Raw genomic sequence first — 26,431 nt, 5'->3', positions numbered from 1 at the left:
ATTTGGGATTTTACATACCCTACCAAAGCTCTCTCTCTCTCTCTTGCTTTCAGACTGATGGATCATACTCTCTATCTGTTCCAGGTACAGAAGCCAATTTGCACTGTGGATGTTGTTGTCACTTTCTCCTGGGCCTCTTCCAAGTCTTTTGAAACCAGATGACCTGAACTGCAAAGAACATTCACAGATTTATAGTGGTATCTTTCCTTTTTGCCTCATCTCCTGTCCTAGAAACTGATGGACTTGCTTTTCTCGTGCTGCTGAACACTTCCCAGGACTATGTCTCTCAAGGTTTTGTTCCTGAGTGATATTGTTGGGCTCAGAGTAGACAATCATGTGTATATGAGTTAGAGAGATGTGTGTATATGTGTGTGTATGTATACATTTTATTTTTATACATATAAAAATCTCCACTGTTTCTTGTTTCCTTTGCTAGCCTGAATGACTGAGTATTATTACCAAACACATCACTTTTCTCTCCTTTACAGGTGATTTATGGCAATAAAGAGCAAGCACTTGCATGCTCTACAGAAATCCACTGGATCTGCCCTGCTGTAGAAACAAACCAGTCATGTTTCTACCACTTGACTTTCTCAGTCCTCTAAGAGTAGAGGTGGCAGCAGGAGGGTGGGGTGTCTGCTCTCAGTCAGTCAATAGCTTCCAAGGTGGGGATTCTACCACGAAGTCCTGGTAGACTCAGGGAGATGGATCTCTCTTGAGAATATTTGTTTACTTCAAAGCTTTCCCATCCCTCTGTGAAGCCAAGGGAGCAGCCTCCTCCAGCATGCTGTCTGTACACTGGTGGGGGTGTATCAGAAATAAGTGACCATGCTCTGTTTTGTCTCAGAGAAACAAAACCTGAAATCTGGCCAGTTGCTCTGTTCACAAAAAGTTTCTGAGATCTCAACAAGATGTTCAGTAACCTACAGACAATTCTTTCTTAGTTTCTCTCTGTGTGTATTTGTTTAGCAAGTCACAGATCACATTGGTACTTAGAAAAAAAAAATGACCTTCTGTAAACCACAGAGATATTTGATGGGTGAAACACACTGTGCTCCTGTTTCCACTGTGCTCCCGGTGGTGCAGTGGCCCTCAGCTGCCATTCCCAGAACAGGTGCTGTAAGCCAATACCCTGCTGGGTGTATTTTGGCAGCACAGCACCCTGGTGGGGCAGCACAGCCCCCTCTGGAGAGACCTCAGAGGTGCTTTGTGCGTGCCTCCATCTGTATGACTGCAGCAGGAGGATGATGAAGGTCCATTGTGTACTCCTCCTCCTCATCTGCACAGGTAAGGAGTCCCAGCCTTTGCCTTGAAGGGGGGTTGTCTCCTTCCAGAGGGTGTGGGACCAGGGCTTTGCATGTACATCAGCACGAGTGAGCATGTGTTCCAGGAGCAGCCTGTCCCACTGGTAAGGTTTTATGAACACACCTAATCATTTAAAAGAAAGCTTTGGAGTCCATTAGTAGCAGCTCAGGTATCTGTAATTTCAGGCACCAGATATTTGGAGTGGAGAAGTTTGTGTTTAATTGGTTTTCTCTCTGCAATCTTTTTTTCACGCTCCCGTTTGCCTTAGTGCTACATGTATTTCAAAATATGGGAAAGGATCTAGTAAGCATGACTTGGAATGGGAAAAATCATTACAAGAAGTTTCATTAAGTTGTGGGGGTGACTGACAAGGAGGTACAATTGATTGGCAGCTGCATGTGTTGTACTGAGCTAATTCTTTTTAAACTGTCCCTTAAAAGAATAAATATTTGTGATCCTAAAAGCTTTTCAGAAAATTCAAGCAGTATACTAAATTCCTACCAAGCTACACCAGAAGGTAGCAAATGTGAAAGGATTAAAGTTGCATTAATAAAGCATAGAGCTTCAATTATGTGATGCTGTAATCATAACTTAAAAATTGAAAGATGCCTCCTGCCTACCCTCCTGGCAGAGGAAGCAAACAGTGTCTGTCTGCAGCAGACAGCTTTTCTGATTGGCATCCAAGTATTTTAATATAATCTCATGGCAGGACAAGGCCAAGGCAGAATCCTTGGCAATCTCAGCTCAGCTATGTAAAAGAAGTAGATGAAAAGTCAGTTAGGAAACCAGCAGAAATCCTAGCTTAGGTTGGAGTCAGCAGCAAAATCCTTGTTGACTTTTGTGACCCAGGATTCAACAGAGAGGGGAGAAGAGCGTGCCATCTGCCAAAATGCTTGCAGTGAGGCTCAACTGTTCTGATCCCTCTCACCACCTTTAAGAGGGGAGACCTACAAAAACATCCCCAAGCACCCCTTCCATTTGCTTTCCTCCCCTGTCACAGTGAAGCAGCCACAGTCTGAGGACATTGTGTGCCCACTTTCCCTGCCACAGGCTCTCTGGGAGCAGGGCCCAGCTGTTTTCCAGTGCCCTCGCTTCCTGGCACTGCAGTGCCATGCACAGGCACTGGGAAGGCTCCACTGGAACAGGGCTGCTCCCGCCCATTTTCACTTGGGAAATTTTTCTTTCAAGGCTCTTTGGCACAGCATGGCCAAGTCATTCTGGGCAGCCTGTGGGCAGAGCTGTCCATGGACCTACCCCTCTCACACACAGTGAGTGGTTTCCTTCTCTCACCACCTGCACAACCTGAGCAACTCCCGTTGTAGAGAGGAGCTCTTGTTCCACTTGTTCCATGCAAGGAGAGGGGATGGCAATGCCTTCTCCATGACTGGTGTGCTTGGCCCTCACCTTTAATGTCAGTGTCACAGGAAGGACTGTGGAGTTGAAGGTGGAAAAGGCAACATTAGAAACCCCTGAGACGGGAGGTTTTCTGCGTTGAACTGCCCACAAGTAGTGCATGTTAGCACAGTTTCAGGCTGGAAGACTCCTAATGTTCAGTCTGATGTTCATCATCCTGCCTATTTGCATTTGTTCACCTCCTGGTGGGAGGCCATTGTCACAGGGAGGACTTGGTGTTATCCCCCACCAGCAGCTTGCCTGGCAGCATTTCCTCCATGCCAGCCTCGGACTGATGGTGCTGCAGCCTGTTCCCGGCCCCTTCTGACTGGTGCCACCCTGTTGTTCTGCAGCTGGGCTGGCCCCGGGCTATGAGGACGAGACTCGCCTGGTGGAGCACTTGTTCAGTAACTACAACAAGGTGGTGAGGCCCGTGGAGGACCATCGGGACGCCGTCGTCGTCACCGTGGGGCTGCAGCTCATCCAGCTCATCAGCGTGGTACGGTGGGACATGGGCAGTGCTGAGTCACTGGCTGATGTGATAGTGCCAAATGGTGGTGTTTTTCTAAGGAAACAATTTTTATCCTTTAATCCTGATGCTTGCTGATCATGCCTTTTTTTTTTTTTCCTTTCCTTTTTTTTTAAGGATGAAGTAAATCAGATTGTGACAACTAATGTGCGCCTGAAACAGGTAACTCTAAATATTCTTAACCATTTCGTCTAATTCAAATAAATGCACTTGACACAGCCAGGAATTGACTACGCTCTCATACCTTCAGGGGCAGCTTGGAGAGGTGGGTCGGATAGCAGAGCATTTCTTCTTACTGAGATCTAAAGAATAAAGTGCTCTAGATGCTAAGAGCTTTAAGAAAAGCATTGGGGTTGTATTTCAAACAGTAGGCTCCTGATATCTTTGTACTATTTTCTTTTGGGGTTTTTGGGGTTTTTTTAAATAAGCTTCTAAAACCAAAGTATAAATTAATGTAAAAAATGAGCTGGGGGTCCCACTCTCATGTGTTTATGATACCTGCATGTCCCAAAGCAAGGGAGGAGCTGTTTCTGGGAAGTACTCAAACTAACCCCAGTGCTGGGAGAGGCTCTCAGGGGCTGAAGTCTTCCCTCTTTAGCAATGGACAGACATCAACCTCAGATGGAATCCAGATGACTACGGTGGTGTAAAGAAAATCCGCATCCCCTCAGATGATATCTGGCGGCCAGACCTTGTTCTTTACAACAAGTAAGGGGTGCCAGCTGCTGAGGGAGGGGGGACGGGCTCTGCCTTGTGGCACCACCCTGGTGGGATAGTTTTCCCATGACATCTGTTCCAGTGGGTACAATTCCTCAGGGTAAGCTTCTCCAGGAGGAGGCACTGGGGAGTCTTTTGGCCCACAGCCAGAGAAATCCTCTTGTGACTCTGTTGATTATGCTGCCCATATTGCTTTCAATGTCCTTGTTCCTTCTGCAGTGCAGACGGGGATTTTGCCATTGTAAAATACACCAAAGTCCTTCTGGAGCACACAGGTCTGATCACCTGGACACCACCAGCTATTTTTAAGAGTTACTGTGAAATCATAGTCACCCACTTCCCATTTGACCAGCAGAACTGCAGTATGAAGTTGGGAACTTGGACATACGATGGCACAGTGGTTGTCATTAACCCGGTAAGCAATGAGTTTGTAACTGGGAAAAGCAGCAAAGACCTGAAGGTGTTTTTAAGAGAAATCTCAGATTTGAAATGGAATATGACCTAGTTTTGACTGGAAAAACAAGCAGACCCTACCTGTCAAACAGAAAATTCTCATCTGTAGATCTAGCACAAGACTTCCTGGTTTGGCTCCTAAATTCTGCTTACATATAATCCCTGTGCCCTAACAGTCTCCTGTCTGTCCTCTGGCAGCTTTGCACCACTTTTTTGGTGCTGCCTGTTCTGCTTCTGTTTGTTTTCTCGGGTTTAGGGTTTTTTGAGGGGATATGTTTTCTCTGCTCATGACTTTCCACTGCCAAAGACTTCTTCCCTATCCCCTCAGGTATGTCTCCTATCTGTAATATTTTTTCAGTTGACTATCCCTGACTGTTTCTGTAAAATATTCAGTTGAATGCTGCGTAGAGGTTGATATTCTAAGGAAAAATAGCACAGACAAGAGCTGTTTACTCACAAAAAACCCCCACAAAGTGCATGAGTTATTTGGAATCCTGTTCCTGAGCCAAGCCTGCTAAGTTTTGATTTGCTTCAGAATACCTGGTATTAATTTGTTGGGGTGTTTTGCTGCCAGGAGAGTGATCGTCCAGATCTGAGTAACTTCATGGAGAGTGGGGAGTGGGTGATGAAGGATTACCGTGGCTGGAAGCACTGGGTTTACTACGCTTGCTGCCCTGACACCCCCTACCTGGACATCACCTACCACTTCCTCATGCAACGCCTGCCCCTCTACTTCATTGTGAACGTCATCATCCCCTGCCTGCTCTTCTCCTTTCTAACAGGGCTAGTCTTTTACCTACCCACAGATTCAGGTATGTACGTTTATTTGTTCTTCTTCCATAGAAATTGCTCTTCTATGAAATTCCTGAGAAATTCCCAGTATCTGAAACCATCAGCCAACTTGAAGGCCAGTGCATACTAAAACTGGACATTCCCACTGAAAGTAATGGCTTTAAATATTCTGCAAAGGAAGGATAAGTGCTGAAAACTGAAACTATTGATTTAAATAAACTGGGGGGCTTTCCCACAGAAATTGCTGACTATCTATCCAGTTAACTTCTGCAAACTAAAGATTTAGCTGGATAATTTTTATGTTTTGCCATAGGCAGTCAGTGTTAATTAGTGTTAGTATGTAAAATGAGCACACAGGGGTGACAGAGGCCCTTCTGCATCGTGTCAGAGCAGAGGGTTCATTACCTGCTCACACACACATCACCTGGTGCGACACAGAGTAATCCTGACCTGTTCCAGCCTCCTTTGCCTCTGCTGAGCTACTCATGCTCCCTGCAACCATCTCATTTGCTTGATTCTTTTTGCCTTTTGTTAGCTTTTCATACCACTTAATTGCAGTGTAAGCCCCTTCTTATTATTAAATACTTAAGGTGGAAAACTTTTTACAAAGGTGAACTGGATTTTAAAAAATGTGTGAATAATGTTTTGTAATGCATTTTTGACACCCTCCACGTGCAAGATCTCACATAGCAACTGACCTGATGTCAGATGTGATTTTTAGTCTGCTCTTTCAGCCCAGAGACAGAGAGTAAGGGAAGCAAACCCTCAGGAAACTGTGGAGCAAGCACTAAGGTGCATATGCTGCATTGTTCAAAAAGCAGAGCCCAGGAAGTGCTCCTAGAAAGTAAAAATATACAGCACCCCCACCTCAGCCCAGTCATTCCTGGTAACTCCCACCTTAGTGCTGGAGCAGATGCTGTTAGGCTCTCAGGTTTGCCAGGCCTACTTCTGCTTTGGAGGCTGGCAGAGACGATAGCACTGCAAATGCACACAGGTGTTTGTGAGAATAGCTCTCACCCACATCCTACTTCTCAAAGAAATGCTCTCTGTGCTGAATGATAGGAGCAGCAATGATTTTGGGGGGCTTTTTTATGACAGGTGAGAAAATGACCCTCAGCATCTCCGTCCTGCTGTCTTTGACTGTGTTCCTGCTGGTCATCGTGGAGCTGATTCCCTCCACCTCCAGCGCAGTGCCTCTGATTGGCAAGTACATGCTGTTCACCATGGTGTTCGTCATCGCCTCGATCATCATCACCGTCATCGTCATCAACACCCACCACCGCTCCCCCAGCACGCACACCATGCCCCCCTGGGTCAGGAAGGTGAGCTCTGTGCCTTGGCACACCCGCTGCTTCCCACCAAATGCTCCATATTTTATTGGCAGGTCTTCTAATAAAAGTCAGAAAGAACTGGGGAGGTAAATGCATCACGTTAAAGAGCACAAGAGCCAGTGTTTACTACTTGGCTGTGCGTAAAGTCAGCAAGATTGCTAAAGTGCTCCTTGAAGTAACAGAATTGTCCACTGGGGTAGAGTCTTGCAGGGAACAGATCAGACAAAACATGGGCAGCTAAAGGTAGGGAACGGGAAAAGAAAATGTCCATCTGGACTTGAATTACATATCCTGGTCTAATTCTCCACTGACTGCAAGGCACTGCCTGCCATAGACCAGCTGCATGAGTGCAGAGCACAAAGGCCACTGGGAATACTTGATTCAGCTTCCCATTTTGCAAAAAATGCTTTAGCAAAAGTTAAAAAATCTTCTCTATACTTCTCCAATACATAGTTGGTCTGCAGCCCTTGGGAGATCTGTGCACGAGAGTCTAAATAGTAATCATAAGATGTAGAAAAAAATTGGTTGCCTTTCATTACAAGTTCTTTGCCAGGGAGACAGTATCAAAGCTCACCTGATTTATTCAGTAATCCTTGCTGTTTTGAAGGCTACCTGGGTTCATACTAAACCATGACACGAAAGGAAGTCTTTCTGTATTTCTATGTATTTCTAATTATGCTTTTAAGATTACAGCTAATATCAGATCCCCTCTGCAGCATAAACAACCCCTGCAGAAGGGAAATTTCAACAGGAAACACTGCATGTGCTTAACATTGCTCTGGCAGCAAGACTCTTACTGTAAACCTTATATGATTGTATAGCAAACACTCATAATAGTGAAACCAAGCCTAAGTAGCCAAAAGAGTGTCTTTGTAGTCCATTCTTCAAGTCAGATTTGTAGGCAATATGTTCCAAGTTAGAAGGGATGGCTCGAGCTCTGTCAGCCCGTGCCAGTTGAGGATGTGCTCGCGGCATCGCTCCCCACTTGGTGTGAGGATGTTGGGTGTAGGGCAGGGGGGATGGCTGGCAGAAAACGCGCTGCAGGCCTGTGGGTGACTCCCTCTGCCCCGAGACACAGGCTGACAAAAGCCCCAGTGTAACTAAGGCGTGGGCTGTGACACAGTCGGAGAGGGAATCTGCAGCAGACCCGGCACGGGAAGCGATCTGGGAGGGGAGAGGCTTGTCTTTGTTCAGCACAGCTGCAGCTGTAACACAGCCTCACAGACCAGCAACTGTCATCTTCACCCTTTGTTTTCAGATCTTTATTGACACGATCCCAAACGTCATGTTTTTCTCTACAATGAAACGACCATCAAGAGACAAACAAGACAAAAATATTTTTGCAGAAGATATTGACATTTCTGACATTTCTGGGAAGTCAGGTTCTGTGCCTGTCAACTTCTACTCCCCGCTTACCAAAAATCCAGATGTGAAAAATGCTATAGAGGGAATCAAATACATTGCAGAAACGATGAAATCGGACCAAGAAGCCAGTAATGTAAGGCTTTTTTTGTGCTTCATGATTCATTTCTAGCTTTCAGGTTGCTACATCTTACTTTTTTGGCAAATTATCCCTGTCTTACAAAAACACTCCAAGCCCTGGTTTGGCTCTAGCAGTGGATGGTCTTCTCCCCTTAAGGGAGTCAACAAGGAGCAACAAATAATTGTCATAGATGTTAATTGAATGTTGGATTCCCAAAATAATAGACAAGGAAAAAGTGTCAGTGCTAATGTTTTCTTATGTGCTATGTGAAGCCATAGAGATGGAGTGTCTGTGAGTAGGAAACCAGTTTCAAGAACTATAAGCAAGTTCCAAAACACATTTCTTCTGTCTCCCACTCAGGCATCTTGCTCCTGTAGTAAGAAAGATCCTACTGCTTTTGAAAACCCAGGAAGCAAGGCAAACTCCAAAAGCCTGGTAGTGTTATGTGAGACGTGTTAAATGAAACTTACAAATTATATTTCCAATTCTGATAAGGTTTTGTTTTATTCCTGAATACAAGTAGTCCCTCCAAATGAAGTATGTTATGAGCTACTCTGATTACTGACTTTTTCCACATTGCAAGCCAAAGGAAGGATAAAAGCATATAGAGTCACACATGGCAGTGTTCCCTAGGAAAACCCAGCTCTGCCTTCTTCTAGCACATTCAGTACAATTAACCCCTCTTTTATTTCAGCTTTCACAGCTCTTGCAGGGATAATTCAGTCCTCATACTTCACCTTCCTAGGTGGTCATACACCTCTCCTGTTGAGCTGCAGGCTAGTCCGAAGACAGGAGAGCTCTCTGAAAAAATAATTTGACCCACTCTCTTGAAAAGGAGGTGCTTCCTTCCCATGGGCAGGATTTACACCACAGAGTTTGTTCCTGTGACCAGATTCCTGGAGCATGTGAAATGGCTCTGGCTGTAGTCTCATGTTCCCCGTGACTCCTTTGCCTCTCTGCAGACAAATTGTTGTCTTCAGCAGGGCTGGCGTGGCTTCAACATCTCTGGGCTCCACTTCCTCCCTGGCTTACAAGGAGGGTCTTCAGGTTACCAGCAAATGCCCCCTTCGGAAGTGGAGCCCAGCCGTTTGTGTCATCTGGGCACTAGTGATATATCACTTCCAGGGCGTTGCAAAAGTCAAGCTCCCTAAATAAACTAAAGGTTGTGGCTTCTGAAGGCTATCACTTCATTGCATTCTGAGCCACCTCAAAACCAGTGTCCTCGAGATAAATTACAACAGCCTCTTCTACCTGTGGGAGAACCAAAGCACAAGCAGAAGGTGCTTTAGGCCAGCACATGTCACTCCTTCAGGTGGAGTTCCAGGGTGGAAATCATGAGCCCTGCTGTGCTTGGTGCCTTGCACTCTTCATCTTCTTATTGTGCTGGGTTCCTGCCAAAAGAAAAGGTACAGAGAAAACGGGGTTCATGGTGTCCCACAACTAGAAAAAAGACTAAGACTACCAAGAAGGTTTTACAAGGCATTAGAGTGTATGGAAAGCAGGGATTAGGGTTAAATGAATAGGAATTGCCTGGATATCCCACAAGAACAAAAAAGCAATGGAAAAATAAAAGTTATTTGGGTCAAACTAAGCATTTGGCTTTCAAGATTTTAAACTCTCTCTCAGAAGCAACAATTGGCCTAACAATTAAGCTTTTCAACATTTTTTTAAATGAAATTGTTCAGCAAACTGGCTGGGTTTCCTGTTAGTTTGGTGTTGAAACTTGTATTTCTAGGTTGCTTAGGCTTTCTTAACCACTGACCTGCTTCTCAGAAGAAAATGAGCAGTTTTTGCATAGCAATAATAAAGGCACTTAAGGAAGAGCCTTCCCCTTGTTCAAGACAGTAAATTACAAGAATGCTGTAACAAACAGGGCTCTGCACAGATTTTACCATCTCCTTTGTTTCTTTCTCAGGCTGCAGAAGAATGGAAGTTTGTTGCAATGGTGCTTGATCATCTCCTCCTTGGCATATTTATGCTAGTTTGTTTTATAGGAACATTAGCTGTATTTGCTGGTCGCCTTATTGAATTAAATCAGCAAGGATGAACATCAGCTGGAAACTATTTGCTGCACTGAACATCCCATAACCATCAGAATCTGGCCAGGTTCACTGACAGGAATCAGTAACTACTGGGAAAGAGCAGGGGTAACAAAATGTAAGGCCCCATACTTAGCACTTCTGAGCTTCTGCTCAGAAGCATTTAATTGTCAAACAGAAACACTTGCATTAGTGGTAAAATTGAATGGCTGTCAGTCAGGTTTTGATCCGTTTTACTCTTTATTAAAAATGTTAATATATTAATAAAACTGTCTGACTTTGTAAGCAACAGATACTATTCCAGTGAAGTCAATAGCAGTGTAATAAGCTTTAGCTGAGCTGTAAATCTGTTTCCAACTTTGGCATTCAAGCTGGATTTAATATCTGCTCTGTGGCTTTTGCATAAGCAGAGTCGCTCCTCTGATAACACTAGATAGAACCGTCAGCAATATCTCAAACTCCATCCTTAAGCACTTGATTTTCATGCACAAATCTGAACTGCCTGTCTTGCATGACTCTACCTGTAGAAGCTCTTGCTGCAGCAAAGAGGAGAGACTCACTTGTTCTTTACTGCGGGAAGGATCCAACCTGTTTCTAGAATAATCTCCATATTCCTGAGCGGCTCAGCGCTCGCTGCCAGGCACGGTGCGGCTCCCAGCCGTGCCCGAGCGCGACCCGGGGACGGGAGCGCTCCTCCCGGAGCAGCGCGGCAGCGGCCCCAGCTTCGCTCAAAAGTTGAGCAGCAGCTCGCTCTGGTGGCCACAGCAAAGCACTGCTGCCTCTGCCCAACACCGCCGCACTTTGTTTACTCCGCATTCGACGCAAGCTAGAAGCCTCTCTGCCTTCAAATAATGCCGTGTGTGGCATTATACCAGCAGCGCGGCCTCTTCTTCTCAAAAATAAATAAGGATAGGTGGGGCAACTGCGACAAGTTACTCATCTTTTCCAGCCGGTTGCTCAAGCCAAGAACACTGCTTTGCTAACAGCTGTAAACAATTTGCAGTGAGTTTAGTAAAATAATTCGTGTTATGTTAAAACGTGTCATGCTTGCAGAGGACAGGCATTTGAAGCACTAGAGGGAAAATGAGGCACTTGAGCAACATTCCCAGCATTGCGTAGTGTTTGCTGGACGATGTTTTGGTGACCTGCAGTCCTAAGCAAACAGTTTGTCGGGGGTAAGAGATAACTTGTAGCACTCTGCTCCGCTCTTACGGTTTAAAGGATGGTAATCTTTGCGTCCCTGGATGATCATTAACCCTGTAAGCGAAGGCCAAAGAGGTATTGCTGGGCGCCACCTCTGCTGACAGAGGGAATGTTCGCTGCGGCTGGCTTTATCTCCGGTGGGAGTTCCCAGCTCCCAGCCCCTGGGGGGAAGCAGCAGCTCCCTGCTCACGATGAGCCACGCTGCAGCCTAATGGTGTCTGGAACTTAATTTGAGAGCCTCTGATTGGCACTGAAATTGACAGAACAATCCTCTTAGAGCAGCATGTGGTTGAATCTTAGCATTAAAAATAAACATCAAGTAACAAGATTCATGGTGAGCACCCACATCTTTGTTCAGCTTCCCCAAGGCAGATCAGAGCCTTGGCCTCCAAATTCCCCCTATCTGTGTGCCAGAGTGAATGTGTGCACGCGTGTGCCTGCCTGCCTGCTTCTCCAGCTCTCCTTATACACAGCTAGGTACCAGTGCTTTCCTTCCACTTCCTCAGAAAAAGGTTTGAAACTATTTATTCAAAAGGTTTGAAACTATTTATTTATTCAAAATTTGTCATTTGTGATGGTTTGACCTGTTTTATAGGCATAGGAAATCATCTGCCTTTCTGTCACTTTGACTCTTGATGAACTACTTGTGTCTCAAAAGATGTGACAGCAGGCAAAAATAAATGCTAACAACTTCCCTTCTTAAGTTGAAGATTCCAGGCATTGTACTCTGACTCTCCAGAGTTCTCCAAGCATCAAATAAGCACGTTTTTCTTGCCTTTTTTTTTTTTTTTTTTTTTTTTTTTCTGCTTTGAATACTTGGACTGTACCAGCCTCTGTTTTCTCTTCCTAGATTACCTTTATGATACAATTTTCTCGCATACCACTTGCATACTGCTAAGATCCCCTGTTACCAGTATCCATCCACTGACAATACCCTTACCTACCTGCAGACTACCTTTTCTCAATTGCTACTGTCTTTCAATGTCAGCCCCTGCTAAAGTAGTAGTTTTGGAGCTTGTAGATGTTCTGTCACAGTCACAGAAAATCTGCTGCACACATGTAAGTATGTATAGTCTAATGATTTCTCATTTACAGCTCTGTAGCCCCCCCTTCCAACCTTAACACAAACTTTCTCCTACACGGGTTGGATCAGCAGCCCCAGGGAGATGACCCTGGATAATACTTTGCAACCCACACATGCATCTCTGCTGCCTCGTTGCCTTAAACAGGCATATTTCAGCCTGGAGCTTCAACTAACAAATCTCATGATAAGCAAAGCAAGAAACAGGCATCACACATTGTTAAATTTCTCTAACAAGTATAAAAAATAATGACACACAAACACCATGGTGCTGAAGTAAGCAGACCTCATTTAAATGAAAGCAGACCAGGGACATCTGGGTGGGAAGGTGCTGCTTTTAGGGTGATAGTACCTGGAGCAGTTAACTGGCATCTTCTTGCTACTAAAGCTGCTTTTGTTTTTTGAGCTTGTTGATAACATCATATTTATGTCCTTAGTAGAACAGCTTCCTGGAATGTCTCCATCTTTTTCAGTTTGGTTCTCTTTCCAGTTTTCAAACCATTTGGCAATTAACGTTCCCCTTCCCATCCATTTAGCTGACCTTAGCTACTCTCTACTGTGCCACGGATATGTTACTCTCAGAGATGCAGTCACTGCCAAATCTCTTTCCTCTTTGGCACTTGTGCCTTTCAGGAGACCTGACTCTTCTGAGAGGGTTATTTGAATTTTCACAGTCCCTTATCTCGTACCAGCTCCAAGGGAGCGGTTTCACCTCTGCATGAGTCTGTAATCAGAACAGGCTGCTGCTCTCCATCCTCACTAGACAGCTGAGCTGAACTCTATGTCCTTATTCTGTCTCTTCAGCCAGTTGGATCTCGGCTCTGTAAAATGTAGTTGAGCTGATCAAGAGAGAGAACAGAAAAATGACACTGAACACACCGAACTCCAAGCACTTGACTATGAGCTCGTGTGCCAGGTGTTATCATTCATCTGCCACCAGTGCTTGGGTCTCACAGCCTCCTTCAGTTTGAGAGTTTTTTAAAAATCAGATTGTTGTTTCAGGCAATTGCAAGACAGTTTAAGTACTCTTTTTTTTTTCTCCAGGATAAAAATTGCTGCCAACCTCCTTGCTGTGGCAGTCTCCCCAGAGAAGTGTGAAAGCAGTGTGAGTTTCATCAGCCTGCTGACTCAGCAGTTCCTGTTTCCACAGCTGAGGCAAGCCACAGCGGGTAGGGACAGCAGGGCAATAGAGAATGTGTAACACAGGACCCACATAAGTGCATAAACACTGTGCTGCTGCTGGAGACAGGGAGTACATTACCTCCCTGAAGGGTTTGTTTTCTGGTACGGGGACAGGCAAGATATCACCTTTAAAGTCACTGATAGTTGAGCACATCAGAAATGCTTTTGACTTTGGACACTTCTAGAAGGTTGCTGTCCTTGGCTCCAGTCACAAGACCTCACATTTTCATATGTTTACTAGTGCTAGATAAATTCTGGCACAGCCTCCAGAGCCCTAGGCATGCTGCTGGCTATAAATTACCTCTCTTTTTCTTTTCTTAAAAAATTGTGAATCTGATACAAAGTCTCCCAAGCTTCTGTCACCCGAAGGTTGTACAGATACTGACTTCTAACAAAACTCTAGAGCACTCATCTCTTTCTGGAATTTAAATCCCAAATACAGAAAAGGCAATCATGCACTGCTTTGCAGAAGATTTTCTAAAATGATCACGCTTCAGTCCCCGACAAAGTCTAAGAACTGACACAGCTATGGAAAAGAGCCAACCTGTAGACAGGCATTTCCATGCCCACTGTGAGAGCCATGCTGAGTCCTGCTGGCTGCAGGTGGGTTATCTAGAGCAAGGACAGGACAATTTCACTTGTTACCATGCAACAGGCCAGCCTGACCAGCAGGCAGAAGTCCAAAGGAGTTTGTAGGCTACTGCATTACAGTGATGATGGATCACTCAGTGGATTCCCCAGAAAGGGTCAGCTCTTTCCCAGCAAAGGTTGTCACTGTTTCCTGTCATCCCAGCACAGATCTCCCATTGCAGCACATCTTCCCAACTTCTAAAAGCTGAGCAGATCTGTATCAGTGTATCTATTTATCCCATATGGAGCCTGGATTAAACACATTACATGGTATTTCCCCAGCATGCAGACAAGAGGAGGCTGTTTACCTCTGTGTGACTTTTCAGCTAACCAATGACCCAAATACAGTTTGCCATGCTGAGGAACCTCATGTGGATCTGTGACCCTCTTTAGAGAGTTTTGGGACTGTAAAAACAGTAAACACAGAGTACCTGCAGTTTTATTATCTGTGAGCACTGAAATTTTTGCTTGCAAGCTAATCTGCATTTTGTGTACAGGTCAAAAAAGGGTACACATAAAAAATGGTACCAGTTTCTGTGTTTTCTTGTAATGCTCCAAGCACACAATGACACAGAAATGGAGACATGACCTACATAAAAGCCTGGCAAGGTTTACAGACTTCCAACTGAAGACAGCCCAGTAATGCCATTGCTCTTATGACAGCGTGTCTCACCATAATGCTGTGCCTTCAGGCAAGAGCTCATCTCCTGAGGAAAACATGAAAGTAAGTTGCAGCAGGTTAACTTAGCACACAGGTTACTCAGTCTTTGACCTTGCTGGGACATGTTGCTACACGTGAATCAGGAGCATATTTCAGTTCTCCAGGACACCTGTCCCTAACATTTTTATTTTAGATAACAGTGTTATATAGCTGCTGGGCTGGACCTTGTCTACACATGGAGTAAACAGAAACCATCTGAACACCTCCAAAATGTGAAATCCTACAGAGACAAAAGCATATGAGGTCAATGTTGGCTCAAATAGACACTCAGGACACAGTTCTTGCACTTCAAACCTTGTTCCTATCTGCACAAGCTACTCCATTACATGCACTTGGGCATTTTTCCATCCAAAACCCTATGTGTTGGACATAAAAACATTAACAGAAATTTCGTTTGTAGAAAACTTCGTCAAGCTGAGGGGGGAAAGGGAACAGAATCTATTGCTTGCCTGGCAAAGCAATCTCTGCATGAGTTAATTGAGGTATGAAACACAAATACCTTCTGGGGCATCCTGCAGAGATGGGTAATTGACCTTCCCACATTTCAGTATACTGCAAACCTTTTCAGGGAAAAAGCAAGCATCTCTTTCCCACTGTTTAATTACGTTTCTGCTCCACCGTGTGTCTCTGCCTGGTGCCTTGCTATTCCCCAGGCACCACTACCCGTTCCCCGCTGGCTGCCATCAAGGCCATCGAGGCAGGTCGGGAGAGCAAAGCGCGTTCTGAGCCCTGTGTGCAAGGGGAGCCCCGGGAGCAGGGCCGGGCAGGTCGGGAGAGCAAAGCGTGTTCTGAGCTCCGTGGGCAAGGGGAGCCCCGGGAGCAGGGCCGGGCAGGTCGGGAGAGCAAAGCGTGTTCTGAGCTCCGTGGGCAAGGGGAGCCCCGGGAGCAGGGCCGAGAGGAGCGGGGCTGTGCCGAGGGCCGGGCAGTGCGGGCGGCACGGGGAGCAGAGCAGCCCCTGCCGTGAGGGCACGGCCGTGGAACCGGGGAGCTTTGAACGGGATGTGTCCTCGGCAGAGCCAACGAAGTCAGTCCAGGCCCTCGGCACCTGGGGACCCGAGCCCATCTCCCTGGAAGAGGCTCTCTGACTGGTGTGAACTCCCACTGGGCACGGGGCACAGAAAGACGGACACGGCCATCACCGGCACCCCGCGCCAGCTGGGAAGGGCCATCCCACGGGGACCCCGCTCCGCCGGCCGGGCCCAGGCCACAGCGCGGGGGGCGGCCCGGCCCGGCCGCGCTCTGGGGGCCGGGGCATGTGCGGCGGCGCGGGCGGCGGGGGAGCGGCGCCCCAGAGCCGCGCCGCGCCGCTTCCTGCCGCTATAAATAGCCGCCCGGCCCAACATGTCCCGGCCGCCGCAGCGGCTGCAGCGCAGGCGGGACCCACCGTGCCCTCCCGCCGCCTCGCCCGCACGGAGCGCGGTAAGGGGGCTGCGGGAGCCGCGCGGGGCGCCCGGCGGGGCGGGGCGGGGGTCTCCGGGACGGGCAGGGCTCCAGCGGCCGCCGCGCTGGGGCTGCTCGGCTCCCCCGGCCCCGCGGGACGAGCGCCCTGCGGGTACAAGGGTCGGGAGCCGAGTCTCGCCTCGTGCCTGTCTGCTCTTTCTCTCTTTTCTTCCAGACTGCTCTGTCTTGGGCCGGACGCGTTCCTCCTGCCTCCCGAAGCCGTGCTGGCAGGCTGGGATCCCTCCCTGCTTCCCCTCGCATTCCCGCTTCCCCCGGGTTGGGCGCGTGCCCGCGGTGGCGGCTGGCGCTGCCTCTGGGCGCTCCCCGGCCCCGGGCAGCTCGGACCGTGCCTCTGCCCGGGCTGCCAGGGACGTCCCTGCTGGCATCCTTGTCCATCTCTGCTGCCTTACAGCCACGGCTGTGCAATCCTGGCTGGCGTGTCAGGGTGGGGAGAGCCTCGCTGGGCTGTGTCTCACGCTGGAGCCGTGGCACACACCGCTGCCTGCACGTGGGGCACCCACGCTGGGCATCCTTGTTTGGTCTCACACGCAGGTGTTCGTGTCGCAGCCTCCCTCAAGTGCTTTCGTCTGCAGCGGATGTTGATGTGGACCGTGTAGTTAGGCTGTGCGGTAGAGTCAACAAAGCAGGTCTCTGCCCTCTGAGCTGGCTCTCAGGGGCTTTTTGGAAGGAGTCAACTTAGGGAACCTCAAGTGACCAGTCTTCAAGTTTGAGCTTGTCTTGCACTTTGTTTGCCTCTGCTGCTCTAATGGTTGTATTTCATTTTCTAAAGAACGCCTTCTGGAGTGCAGGGCTATGTGCCTTCTCAGAGAGAGGTGTTACTCAGCTACCACATAGCCTGTTTGAGCAGCCTCTCTAAAGCAAACGTGATAACAGCACTTGTCTCTTGCACCAAGGTGTGCGTGTTCAGGAACCCACCACGAGGTACTCCTCGTGAATTACTCGGGAATTACTCCTTTACTCCTGAAGTGCGTTCTCAAAGACAGGGTTGTAATAAGCAGCTGCTCTCAGTTTTGACCTCCAGGGGATGGGCAGTGTGTTTTGCTTCTCATTCACACCCTTTTTAACTCTGTCAACCTTCCCCTCTGTTTCTTCTGTCCACTAGCTCTTCCAAGCCTAATTTGGGAGGATGGTGCAGAGACCCAGGAGGCCACGTAAAAAAAGAAAAGGTCCTCTCAGAGCCTCGGCTTGGGAGCCTTGCCTTCAGTGAAGGTGGGAGGCATGGCAGTGCACTTTTTCAAGTGCTGTAAAGCACGAGGCCAGCTGAGCTGGCATGTACTTTCCCCTCTGCTGTGAGGGGAAGGAGCAGATGAGGAGGAAATACAGCTGTTCCAGAGCACTTCTGCCCCCTGTCCAGCCGGAGCATGTGAGGGGGGAGGACCTACGCAGAAAGAGATTCAGGAAGAGAGTATGGGAGGTTGGGGAGGGGCGAGGGGAGGAGAGGAAAGCTACAAATGGGGAAGAAAAGCTCTTTATGTATGCACAAATGTTATTTAAAGATCTGTTTAGCTGAAGCGAGAGCAAATAGCCTGAAATTATGAGATTGTATCTCTTGAGTCCCTGTTATTGTTCCTCCAGAAAGTGCTGCTTTTCATTCCTCAAGTATTATGTGTGTCTTTCTGCCTTACTCTTCTCGGCTCTTCAGCATCCTCTGACCTCAAGCTGAGCAGGACGTTGCCCTAAGCTTCTGCCTGTCAAATGTGTAGTTCTGTGTGGTACATGAAATGATTATTCCCATAGTTGGTTAAGGCAAGTTTCTGAGGAATGTGAAGCAAGAGGCATGCCAGTCCTGTGGCTGGCCTTGACTGGAGTGCAGGCATTTTGGGACAGGGGCTGTGCCTGCTCTATGTGTTATCCTTGGCAGCTTAGGGATTCCTGCCTCTGCTCCTGTCCCTCCCACCCTTCCCTTATGTCTTATTGCTGCTCACCTGTTCCTCTGCCTTTGCTGCAGCTGCTTCAGCCTTTCCCAGTTATCTCTGGGGTTGTGCTGAGTAGCTCAGAAGTCTGAGTAAAGAGAAGAGAGCTGCTGCTCCCTTGTCTGTAGAAAAGTTCCCTCTGACTCTCTACTGCATCCTGCTTTGAGATCCCTCACCCCAACAACTGGGAATTAAAGCAGTTGAAACTCTCTAGCTATGTCCTAATTGCTGCTGCTGCCTTCCTATTTCTTCTGAAATTGCACTTCCAGCTTTCTCCAGGATTAGTTTACTCTCTGAATGGCATCAGGTAGTAAGGTATGGTCTTTGGGGGCTGCGTAGCTACGAGACCACTAAACCTTTTTTTTTTTCTTAATGGAAAACCCAGTCACCTACCCCAGCAGGGTTTCACTGCTTTTACCTGTGTAGTACAGGCAGAACTGAAAGTGTGCATCTAAGAAAAGGTATTGGCTATGGAAAGAGCAATTTCCCACCTGTGATAACAGTATGATCTTTACATCTGATGACATCCAGACCCCAAAAAGGCCACTGAGAAGCACAAGCAATGCTAAGCCCTTTGAGAAGGGAGCATGCTGCAGTATTTCTCTTCATTACCTACACTGCATAAAGTTCTAACAGCTATTTAGTTTTGTACCTTGCTTACATAAACACCCATCTGCTTTGTGGGGAGAAAGGAGTGTATGTTGGTGTTGTCTGACCATTGTGACATGACAGGAAGGCATAGGCTTCCTTTGGAGCATACGTGTTGTTGATGGTTTACATGTACAATTTAGTAAAATGTCTTTATGCAGCAGCTTTGGAAAATGTTCTATGCTTTTAACTACCTTGGGTGTTCATCTGGTTAATGGACTTATGAATAGAAACCATATGAAATAATGATACAGCAGAAGGGCAGGTTTCTTTAAAGTTTATGCTTTTGCCAAGGTAAACATATCTTAATTATGGTTTCTTTGCAATAATGAAGTGTTATCAAAATTCAAATCTAATTAAATACTTCTGTGTTCTTTCTACTGATTTCTCTTATTCTTGACTCCATTTTCTTTCTCATTTTCTTCATCTGGTGCACTCTGACATTTGGTTTATGGGATCTGTTATGAAAAGGACTGTTTGCTGTCTTGGTTCAGAGTCCATGGTGTTAGCTGTGTTTGAGTAGGGGTGTGGAGACCCAGTATATGGGGAAATAATTAAATTCTGGGATGGTAGAGCAGATTTTGGTAGTACTGAAGAAGTGGATACTATAAGTAGCCACAGCTCTTCACGGCAGCCATCTGTCCTGTGTGCAGTTAAGACCTACTTATTTAGTTCCTTACTTCAAAGAGGTATGTGAAAACCTGTTATTGAATAATAACTGCTAAACTGTTAGTTGGCAAATAGCCCAGAAAAGGCATTATTAAAAAGTAAATTTAATAAAGATGTCTATAATCATGCTTTAGTAGGCTGCTTTGTTTAAAGTAATTTGTGTGCTTGTGGTGACCAGGATGATAATGCAGTGTTCACCAGGTACACTCATGCATTTGTCTGGGTATCTGAAGAGCAGGAAGGAGAAGTAACAAACTGTTCACTATGTTAGTACTCTGTTGTGATCCTCTTGGGGACTGCTGCTGAGCTGAGAGTGAAATCTGAATAGTAAAAAGGTTATTTTTTTCAGTGGCAATAACCCTGAACATCAAGGCCCTGAAAGGTACTGGAGTTGCTCTTCATCCCTGCAGGCACACAAGTCTGCAAGTGCAGCTGTCCTTGGGCCTCGTCCAGCACGGCTCACACAGATCAGTCAAGAGTGTCTCTGAGGCTGGAGACGCAAGTGGCGGGGGGGGAGCAGTTTGGTCTAAATCGGAGAGATCAAAGGAATTCAGAATAGAAAGTTTTTCCTAATACCTGGAAGGAGATAAACGGGAAGCACAAGGAGTAGTTTGAGAGTCTGTTTTGTAACGCTTAACTCAGCCATGACTTCATTAGTGTTCTTCATTTGGATTCAATTACACATAAGTATGCTTTGGAGTTAAAATGTATAGTTTTGTAATTCCTTAAACTACTAATGTTGTGGGAGCAGAAGTTTCTGAGTTTTAATGTGCACCTCTCATCTTTGATGTGCTCAGTGTGTGTGTATGTAGCTCCCACCATTTCCTTCTTGGGCTAAAGCCCATGAGAAGGGCCCTCCTGTGTGCCCGTGCATGCTTTCATGAGAGCCCTCTTTCTGTTTGCACTAGGCTTGAGCACGTAAGTCCTGCTGAAGAAACTACAGGATATTCTTTAACAGGAACTAGTACAGATGTTAAAAGAAATGCTCTTAGCAGCTTCAGTGAGCCCAAAATAGCTTCTGCGTGTTTCTCTTATGATAAGGTCAGGAAAGAGGGTGATTGCCTCTCCTTCCCTCTCTGTAATATTTTGAGTGCTGAAATCCTCTTGCCATGAAGAGCAAGCAGTGTGGAGCAGGCTTCTGTGTATTCTTCTGGACCCTGACTTTAGGGCCAGAAGTGAGCCCTAAACAGAAATTGCATTCCTTGGCACAGTGTCCTGCTTCAAAGAAAAATTTCCACTGAGGTCCCTGGTGATGAGGGGGGCTAACCACTGAAACTGGTTGTCCAGAGGAATTGTGGAGTCTGTTATTGGAGATGGTCTATAAACTGGATGAGGCCTGAGCAGTCTGCTTGAAGCCAGGTTATCCCTGCTCTGAGCTAGATGAGATCCAGCAGTTCCTTCCAGCTGGCTGTTTGCCATGTTTGTGCATTACGGGGGAAGCATGGCTGCCTTTGTCTGTCCCCAAAACCGGTGGGAATAAATGTAGTCTTAAAATATCTGAAAATGGCCTTGAGAATTCTGAATAAAGACTTCAAAAATTGAAGTATGTAGAGAAGCATAGTGTAAGGAGGTAATTTTGGCGAGAGTCTCATAACAGCAGGTCAGTAATAGTGCTGGGAGAGGATCATAAATCTCCTGGCTGGCAGACTAGTGCCTTGGTAGCTAAAAGATTTTGTCTTCACATAAAACTACCTCCTTTCCCTACTCAACTATTTTCAGATCATTTGGCAACAGAGACTACACTTACCTGCTGAGAGATATTTTTTTTTTTTTGCCTTCTCAGTCATGTTCATAGGGAGTTTTAGTACTAAAGAAAAATGTAGTGCTTTGACTTTTTCAGAACGTAGAAAATTTGATCTGGAAAAGAATTTGGTGAAATAAATACAAGCGCTGCAAAGGAAATTTTTAGAAAGTGATGTTATTCCCAGTTAGTTGCACAACAATTAATCTCATATTTTTTAAGAGCAGAAAATAACAGACGAAGCTGTACACTGAATCCGAGTTTGAATCTCTCTTTGTTTAAAAAATAAAAATCACTTGAAAACTTCCAAAAATCTGGAAGCTAAGAAGAACACAGATCAGCATTTCAGAGAGTATCATGGAAGGAGTTAAGCTGTGAGTTAACTGCATCTGTGTTTCAAATCCAAATGCTACGAACAAGGCACCATTCAGATCTTCAGTTATAAGTTATGCTGAATTCGTTATGCTGCATTTTATTAAATCTGTTCAGAGGAGGAGAAAGAAAATCATGTCAGATGAAAAAAATCATTACTCTTGTTTTGGTAGCTTGTTTTTTAAGTGATGAAGTAGGATTTTTTTTTTTTTTCTAGCACTTATGCAGGTCATCTGCTAAGTATTAGCAGCTGTGGAACTGTGGAGTTGCATAAGCATAACTAAAAGTCAGTGGAGCCTTGCACCATTCTGCAGATCTGTCCATTGCTTATTCTTCACAACAACAGATCAATTTTGTAGCTCAGTTGACACAAATCCCTAAATGTTAAGAGGGCATCAGCGAGCATGGCAAGTTGGGAAATCCTTTAAGTCATGGAAATCAGATAGGATAATGCATTATTTTGTTGTTGCCACAACCTGCTGTCCAGTTAAGACATGTGCCTTGGTGTTCTGTGAAGAGAGCTATGTCAGAGTAATGCCCTGGAACAGCTGAGCCTGCCAGCTACATAAACCTGATTTGTCTGGGCAGCTTTGCTTGGAACTTGGGTATGGGTGCTATGCCTGGCTGCTGTGGGAGCAGGATAAGTGTGAGTGCTCACACATGTATCCCAGATTAGCCATGCTTCGTGATATGGCTGAATACAACAGTCTCTTTTAAGCATTAGAAAAGGCATCTTTGCATGTATGGAGCTGAGAGCCTGGAATGTCTTGGCAAGGGAGATAACCTGCAGTGCACATGAGAGTGTGTTGGCAGCAGCAGCAGCCCGAGGCTGGCAGGTCCAGCCTCTGCCCCCAGGTTTTTGATACTGGTTCAGCACATTGCAGGATTTGCTTAGCAGGGTGCGTTTTTTCCCACTGAACCTGAGGTTACAGAGAGCTTAATATCCTGTGGTTCTGACTTTTAAATCATATAATATGTAGTGATTTTTCTGATCTAGACTCTAGCTTTGTTTTCAGGTTTTTTTTTTTTTCATCTTTTCTTTTGCTGGTTTAAAGATCTCCACAGGCAAGAAAGACTCTGAAAGGGTAAGTACAGTGTTTCTAAAATATTATCCTTACAATACTTTTTCTTGGAAATTAAGGAGATAGAATAAGTTTCAGCAGATAATGTCCCTCTAGACCAGTCCACCTACCTGGTGGCTCAGAGCTAAGCCCTCTTCCCTCTTTCAGGACTTGAAGAGGAGTTTGGCTGAGCTCCCATTTTTTTCCCCAACCCTTCTATTTTTTTTCTCTTTTTTCCTTTTCCCCCACCCCTTTTCCCCCTGCCATTTTTAAAGCAGTGATATGAACAGTTCAGTGAGGATGCTTCCCCAGATAAGTGGTGTGTGTGCTGTTTGTGCTGGGAACAATGGGCAGTGCTTCATTTGCTCGCCTCACCAGCAGGCTCTGAAAATGGTGGGACCTTTAGCTGCCCTCCAGCTGCCTTGGTCCCTGAGGAAGCTGTAGGTGCTTGGAAGCAGATTGCAGCTCCAGTTGAAGTAGCACTCCAGAGTTGCAAGTGTGGCATGGATCAGGAGCATTCCTTTTCCAGTAGTCTGAACAGGATGGTAGCTGTTGAGCAGAGAGATGTGGAGGACAAAAAGTATATGGTGGTGAGGACAAGAGAGGATTGCTTATTCCCCCCCTTGCCTCCCACCTGAGGAAAGATTCCTCAGCTGGTAATTAAAGGGTACTATTGTTTGATGGTCTTTTGGTTCAATTTGATTTTCAGTTTGGCAAATGTGGACAGCCTCAGCCATGTAGTTCTGAGGTCTACTGTCCTGTCTTTGGTTTGCTCCAACTGATCAGTCCTCCCATGACCATCACGTCAGTCATTGCTCTCCTCATGTCCTGTCCTCATGACCCAGCAGTGACTGACCTCCTTTGCCTAACATATTCCCAAAACTGTTTTCTGGCATAGGAATGCAAAGTAGAGAATTTTCAATGTTACTTTCACATTTGAAGTTACCGAGGACAGTTCTCAAAGGAAGTATTAAATGTAAACCAACAAGGCTGCAGTGTTGTGTATGCTGTAAGTAAAGAAGGCACTTGCTCACTGTGAGTGAGCTTGCATGACTCAGTGTAGTGGTCTCTTTATGTGGATCTCTATTTGGTCAGGTGCTCCTTTGTGTATTTCATATTATCGAGTGCCTTGTCTTTAATTTTAAGGAATGCATTTGAGCAGTGCCCTGTAGAATTCATTTCTATTCCAGTGGGATGAAATGAAAAATCAAAGGATAGCAATGTGGTGGTATCCATGTGTGATTATTTCTATTTGAAAGAGAATGCCATTCAAATGAGGCACACAGGCAGCACCTACCAGTATATCATTGTTTATGTCTGCAGGATCCATTTTAAACCATTCCAGACCATTACTACTTTGAAACAGAAAAAGATATTCCTTAAAAGTTCTGCTTTGCCATTCAATAGTCATGATGGCATCTTGGAATCCAAAACTCTCAAATGGCAGCAGGCAGCCCCAAACCTTTGTTTTAATACTAGGCAGAAACAAAGCATATATAATTATCACTTGGAACTTCTTACTGTATTTTCAAATTTAAAAAAAATGTTCCTCATTTGATCTTAACAGGTGAATTAGGGAGGGACAAAATAATTGCTTCATGGCACAGTTTACTTGAAATAGATGATTCTTAATTGAATTGACCAATCGAATTGACCATTTATACCTTGGGTATAAATGAATAACTCATGTTCTTATTTGAAATTAAAACTAAACCAGATAATGCTTTTCAAAATGAAACATCTTACTCTGAGGAGTTGCTGCATACTTACACTTACTTGTACCCTTAGGTAGAGCTAGAGCAATATTTATTTTTTCATTTAGTGGTTATCCTTTTCCAAGCAGCTCTCTGCAGGATCAGTGTCTTCAAGTTTTATTATAGCTTTTCCTTTTTCTTTTCATTTGTGCATCCTTAAAAAAAAGTCTGCACGCTGTCTGGTGTCAAGAGGAAGACAGATTAACTTATGCTGCTATAGGGAACTAGAAAATGAAGTGTTCCATAACTGACAAACAGCTTGAGATGACTGGACAAGTTCCCTCTTTATTCATCTAAAATGTGCCAGTTGTTTAGCAGAACATCCCTGATAATGCGAGTGAATTGCAGGGTAAAACCCAGTTGGATGTCGTCATGTGCAGTACTTAAATGAGAACACTGAGGGATTTTGTGTTTCCAAGGGAAAGAATTGTCATTGTTGTCTTCTGTTTTGTGTTACTTGAAGTTCCCCAAGAAAGTTTCCTCTTAGGAGAAATAATGGAGCTTATAGTAAGAATGGTTTATGACTGCTCTTTTTTATTTAGAAGCTTTTGTACTTCTCAAAAAATGTTTGTTCATCATCCACTCACTAATTAGCCAGACTGGGGAGGCACTGAAGAAACCATAGAAATTATACCACATGATATCTAATACCAGAGCATTTACAGCTTTCCAAGGCCTTTGCTCCAGGCCATCCACTGAGACATGGGCAGAAGCAAATGAGAATATAATGGGGAAACTTGCAAGAAGGGAAACTAAAAAAAACCCAAAACCACCCAAAAATGTATTTTCAATTTTTTCCCTTTAGATAGAAATAAAGAAATGTCCCGCTGCCGCTTCTTAATGAGGCAAGGTTTTATGCCCTAGGAAGTGAGAACAAAGATACACAAAAAAATCCACTCTGAACTATCAGAGGGGTTGATAGGTGTAAGCTGGGCCCAGTGCTGTAGGTGCTCAGTTTGTGGTAATTGGGAGTGGGGCTGCTGCTGACCCTCACCCCCAGTGGGTACAGCTGTGCAGGACAGGTGAGTTAAATATTGGAGGTCATGAGCCCTGGAGTGCCCAGGTGCACTGACCACCAAAGGGAGCAGAGGGCACACAGGTGCAATGCATGAACATGAGGGGATAAAAGGCTGGGCAAAGAACAACATGGGCAGATGCCTGGAGCCTTCTGAGGTGGTATGGTGCCACTCTGTATGCATTGAAGCCTTCTGCTATTGTCTGGTGATATCTGTGTATTGTGACTGCGACGTGCTGTGGCATGTGCTGTGACACAGTCCTGCCCTTGGTGTGTGGTTGCTGTGAAGACCATTGCTGAGATGGCACCAGTGGAACAGGATTGCTCCAGACAAGGTCAGGACAGCATTTTTCAGGACTTTCCTTGGAGCTGTTTTCTGTTGGGCTTCTGGTAGAAGCTTTCTCTTCTTGTCTGGTAGACACTGCTGGTTATTTTTGGAAATCACCATTCTGAAGGTAGGATGGCTCTTCCTTCTGCTCTAAAGCCCCAGTGCCCTTGGCATCTTTGCTTTAAAGTTTTGCAGGGTCACTGTTATGTGATTGTGCTGAGGAGGAAAAAACTCAGATTATCTGCAGGCTTGTTGGGTGCATAAACCTGTTCTGTCAAGTGACATTGTCAAAAATTGCAGTTTAACTTTCTGTATTAAGTCTGGCCTGTGCAGGTTCTGGATTCTTCATTTCTCAATGAAGCATGTGACCCTTGGTATCACCATCATTTCCTCTAACATGCATTGAATCAGGATTTTAGACCTTTCCACTAGGGAATAATGTCTGGTATAGGACAAGTGTAAAAGAACTTTAAAATAGTTCTTAAGGGTTTAATTATGGATATAGCCTTTGGGACAGCCAAGGGTCTTCAAAATCCAAATTTCCCAAAGTGATGCAAAGTGCTGGCTTTGGCATTTGAGGCTGAGAGAATAGTCCTTGTCCCATTTACCAG

General features: G+C 45.6%; 2 protein-coding genes across 3 annotated transcripts in view; both read left to right on the top strand.

Moving 5' to 3' along the window:
- The first annotated feature begins 1,202 nt into the window (after window positions 1-1,202).
- On the top strand, window positions 1,203-10,575 carry CHRNA1 (cholinergic receptor nicotinic alpha 1 subunit). Its single transcript, XM_009088010.4, has 9 exons — window positions 1,203-1,287; window positions 3,051-3,196; window positions 3,344-3,388; window positions 3,825-3,934; window positions 4,163-4,358; window positions 4,971-5,208; window positions 6,287-6,510; window positions 7,778-8,017; window positions 9,918-10,575. Exons 1-9 carry the CDS (start codon window positions 1,245-1,247, stop codon window positions 10,047-10,049), a joined length of 1,374 nt encoding a protein of 457 aa, XP_009086258.2. The 5' UTR covers window positions 1,203-1,244; the 3' UTR covers window positions 10,050-10,575.
- A 5,602-nt stretch (window positions 10,576-16,177) lies between these two features.
- The window catches only part of WIPF1 (WAS/WASL interacting protein family member 1), a 55,471-nt gene continuing 45,217 nt past the window's right edge, over window positions 16,178-26,431 (top strand). For both annotated transcript variants that reach the window (XM_050976868.1, XM_030240876.2), the window contains exon 1: window positions 16,178-16,277. The gene's annotated coding sequence lies outside the window, so the exon portion shown is untranslated. The remainder of the gene's footprint in view (window positions 16,278-26,431) is intronic.

Source organism: Serinus canaria, chromosome 7, assembly GCF_022539315.1.
Source record: "Serinus canaria isolate serCan28SL12 chromosome 7, serCan2020, whole genome shotgun sequence".
Classification (NCBI taxonomy): Eukaryota; Metazoa; Chordata; class Aves; order Passeriformes; family Fringillidae; genus Serinus; species Serinus canaria.
The sequence above is the reverse complement of the archived record's forward strand: the minus strand, read 5'-3'. Positions and strand labels throughout refer to the sequence as shown.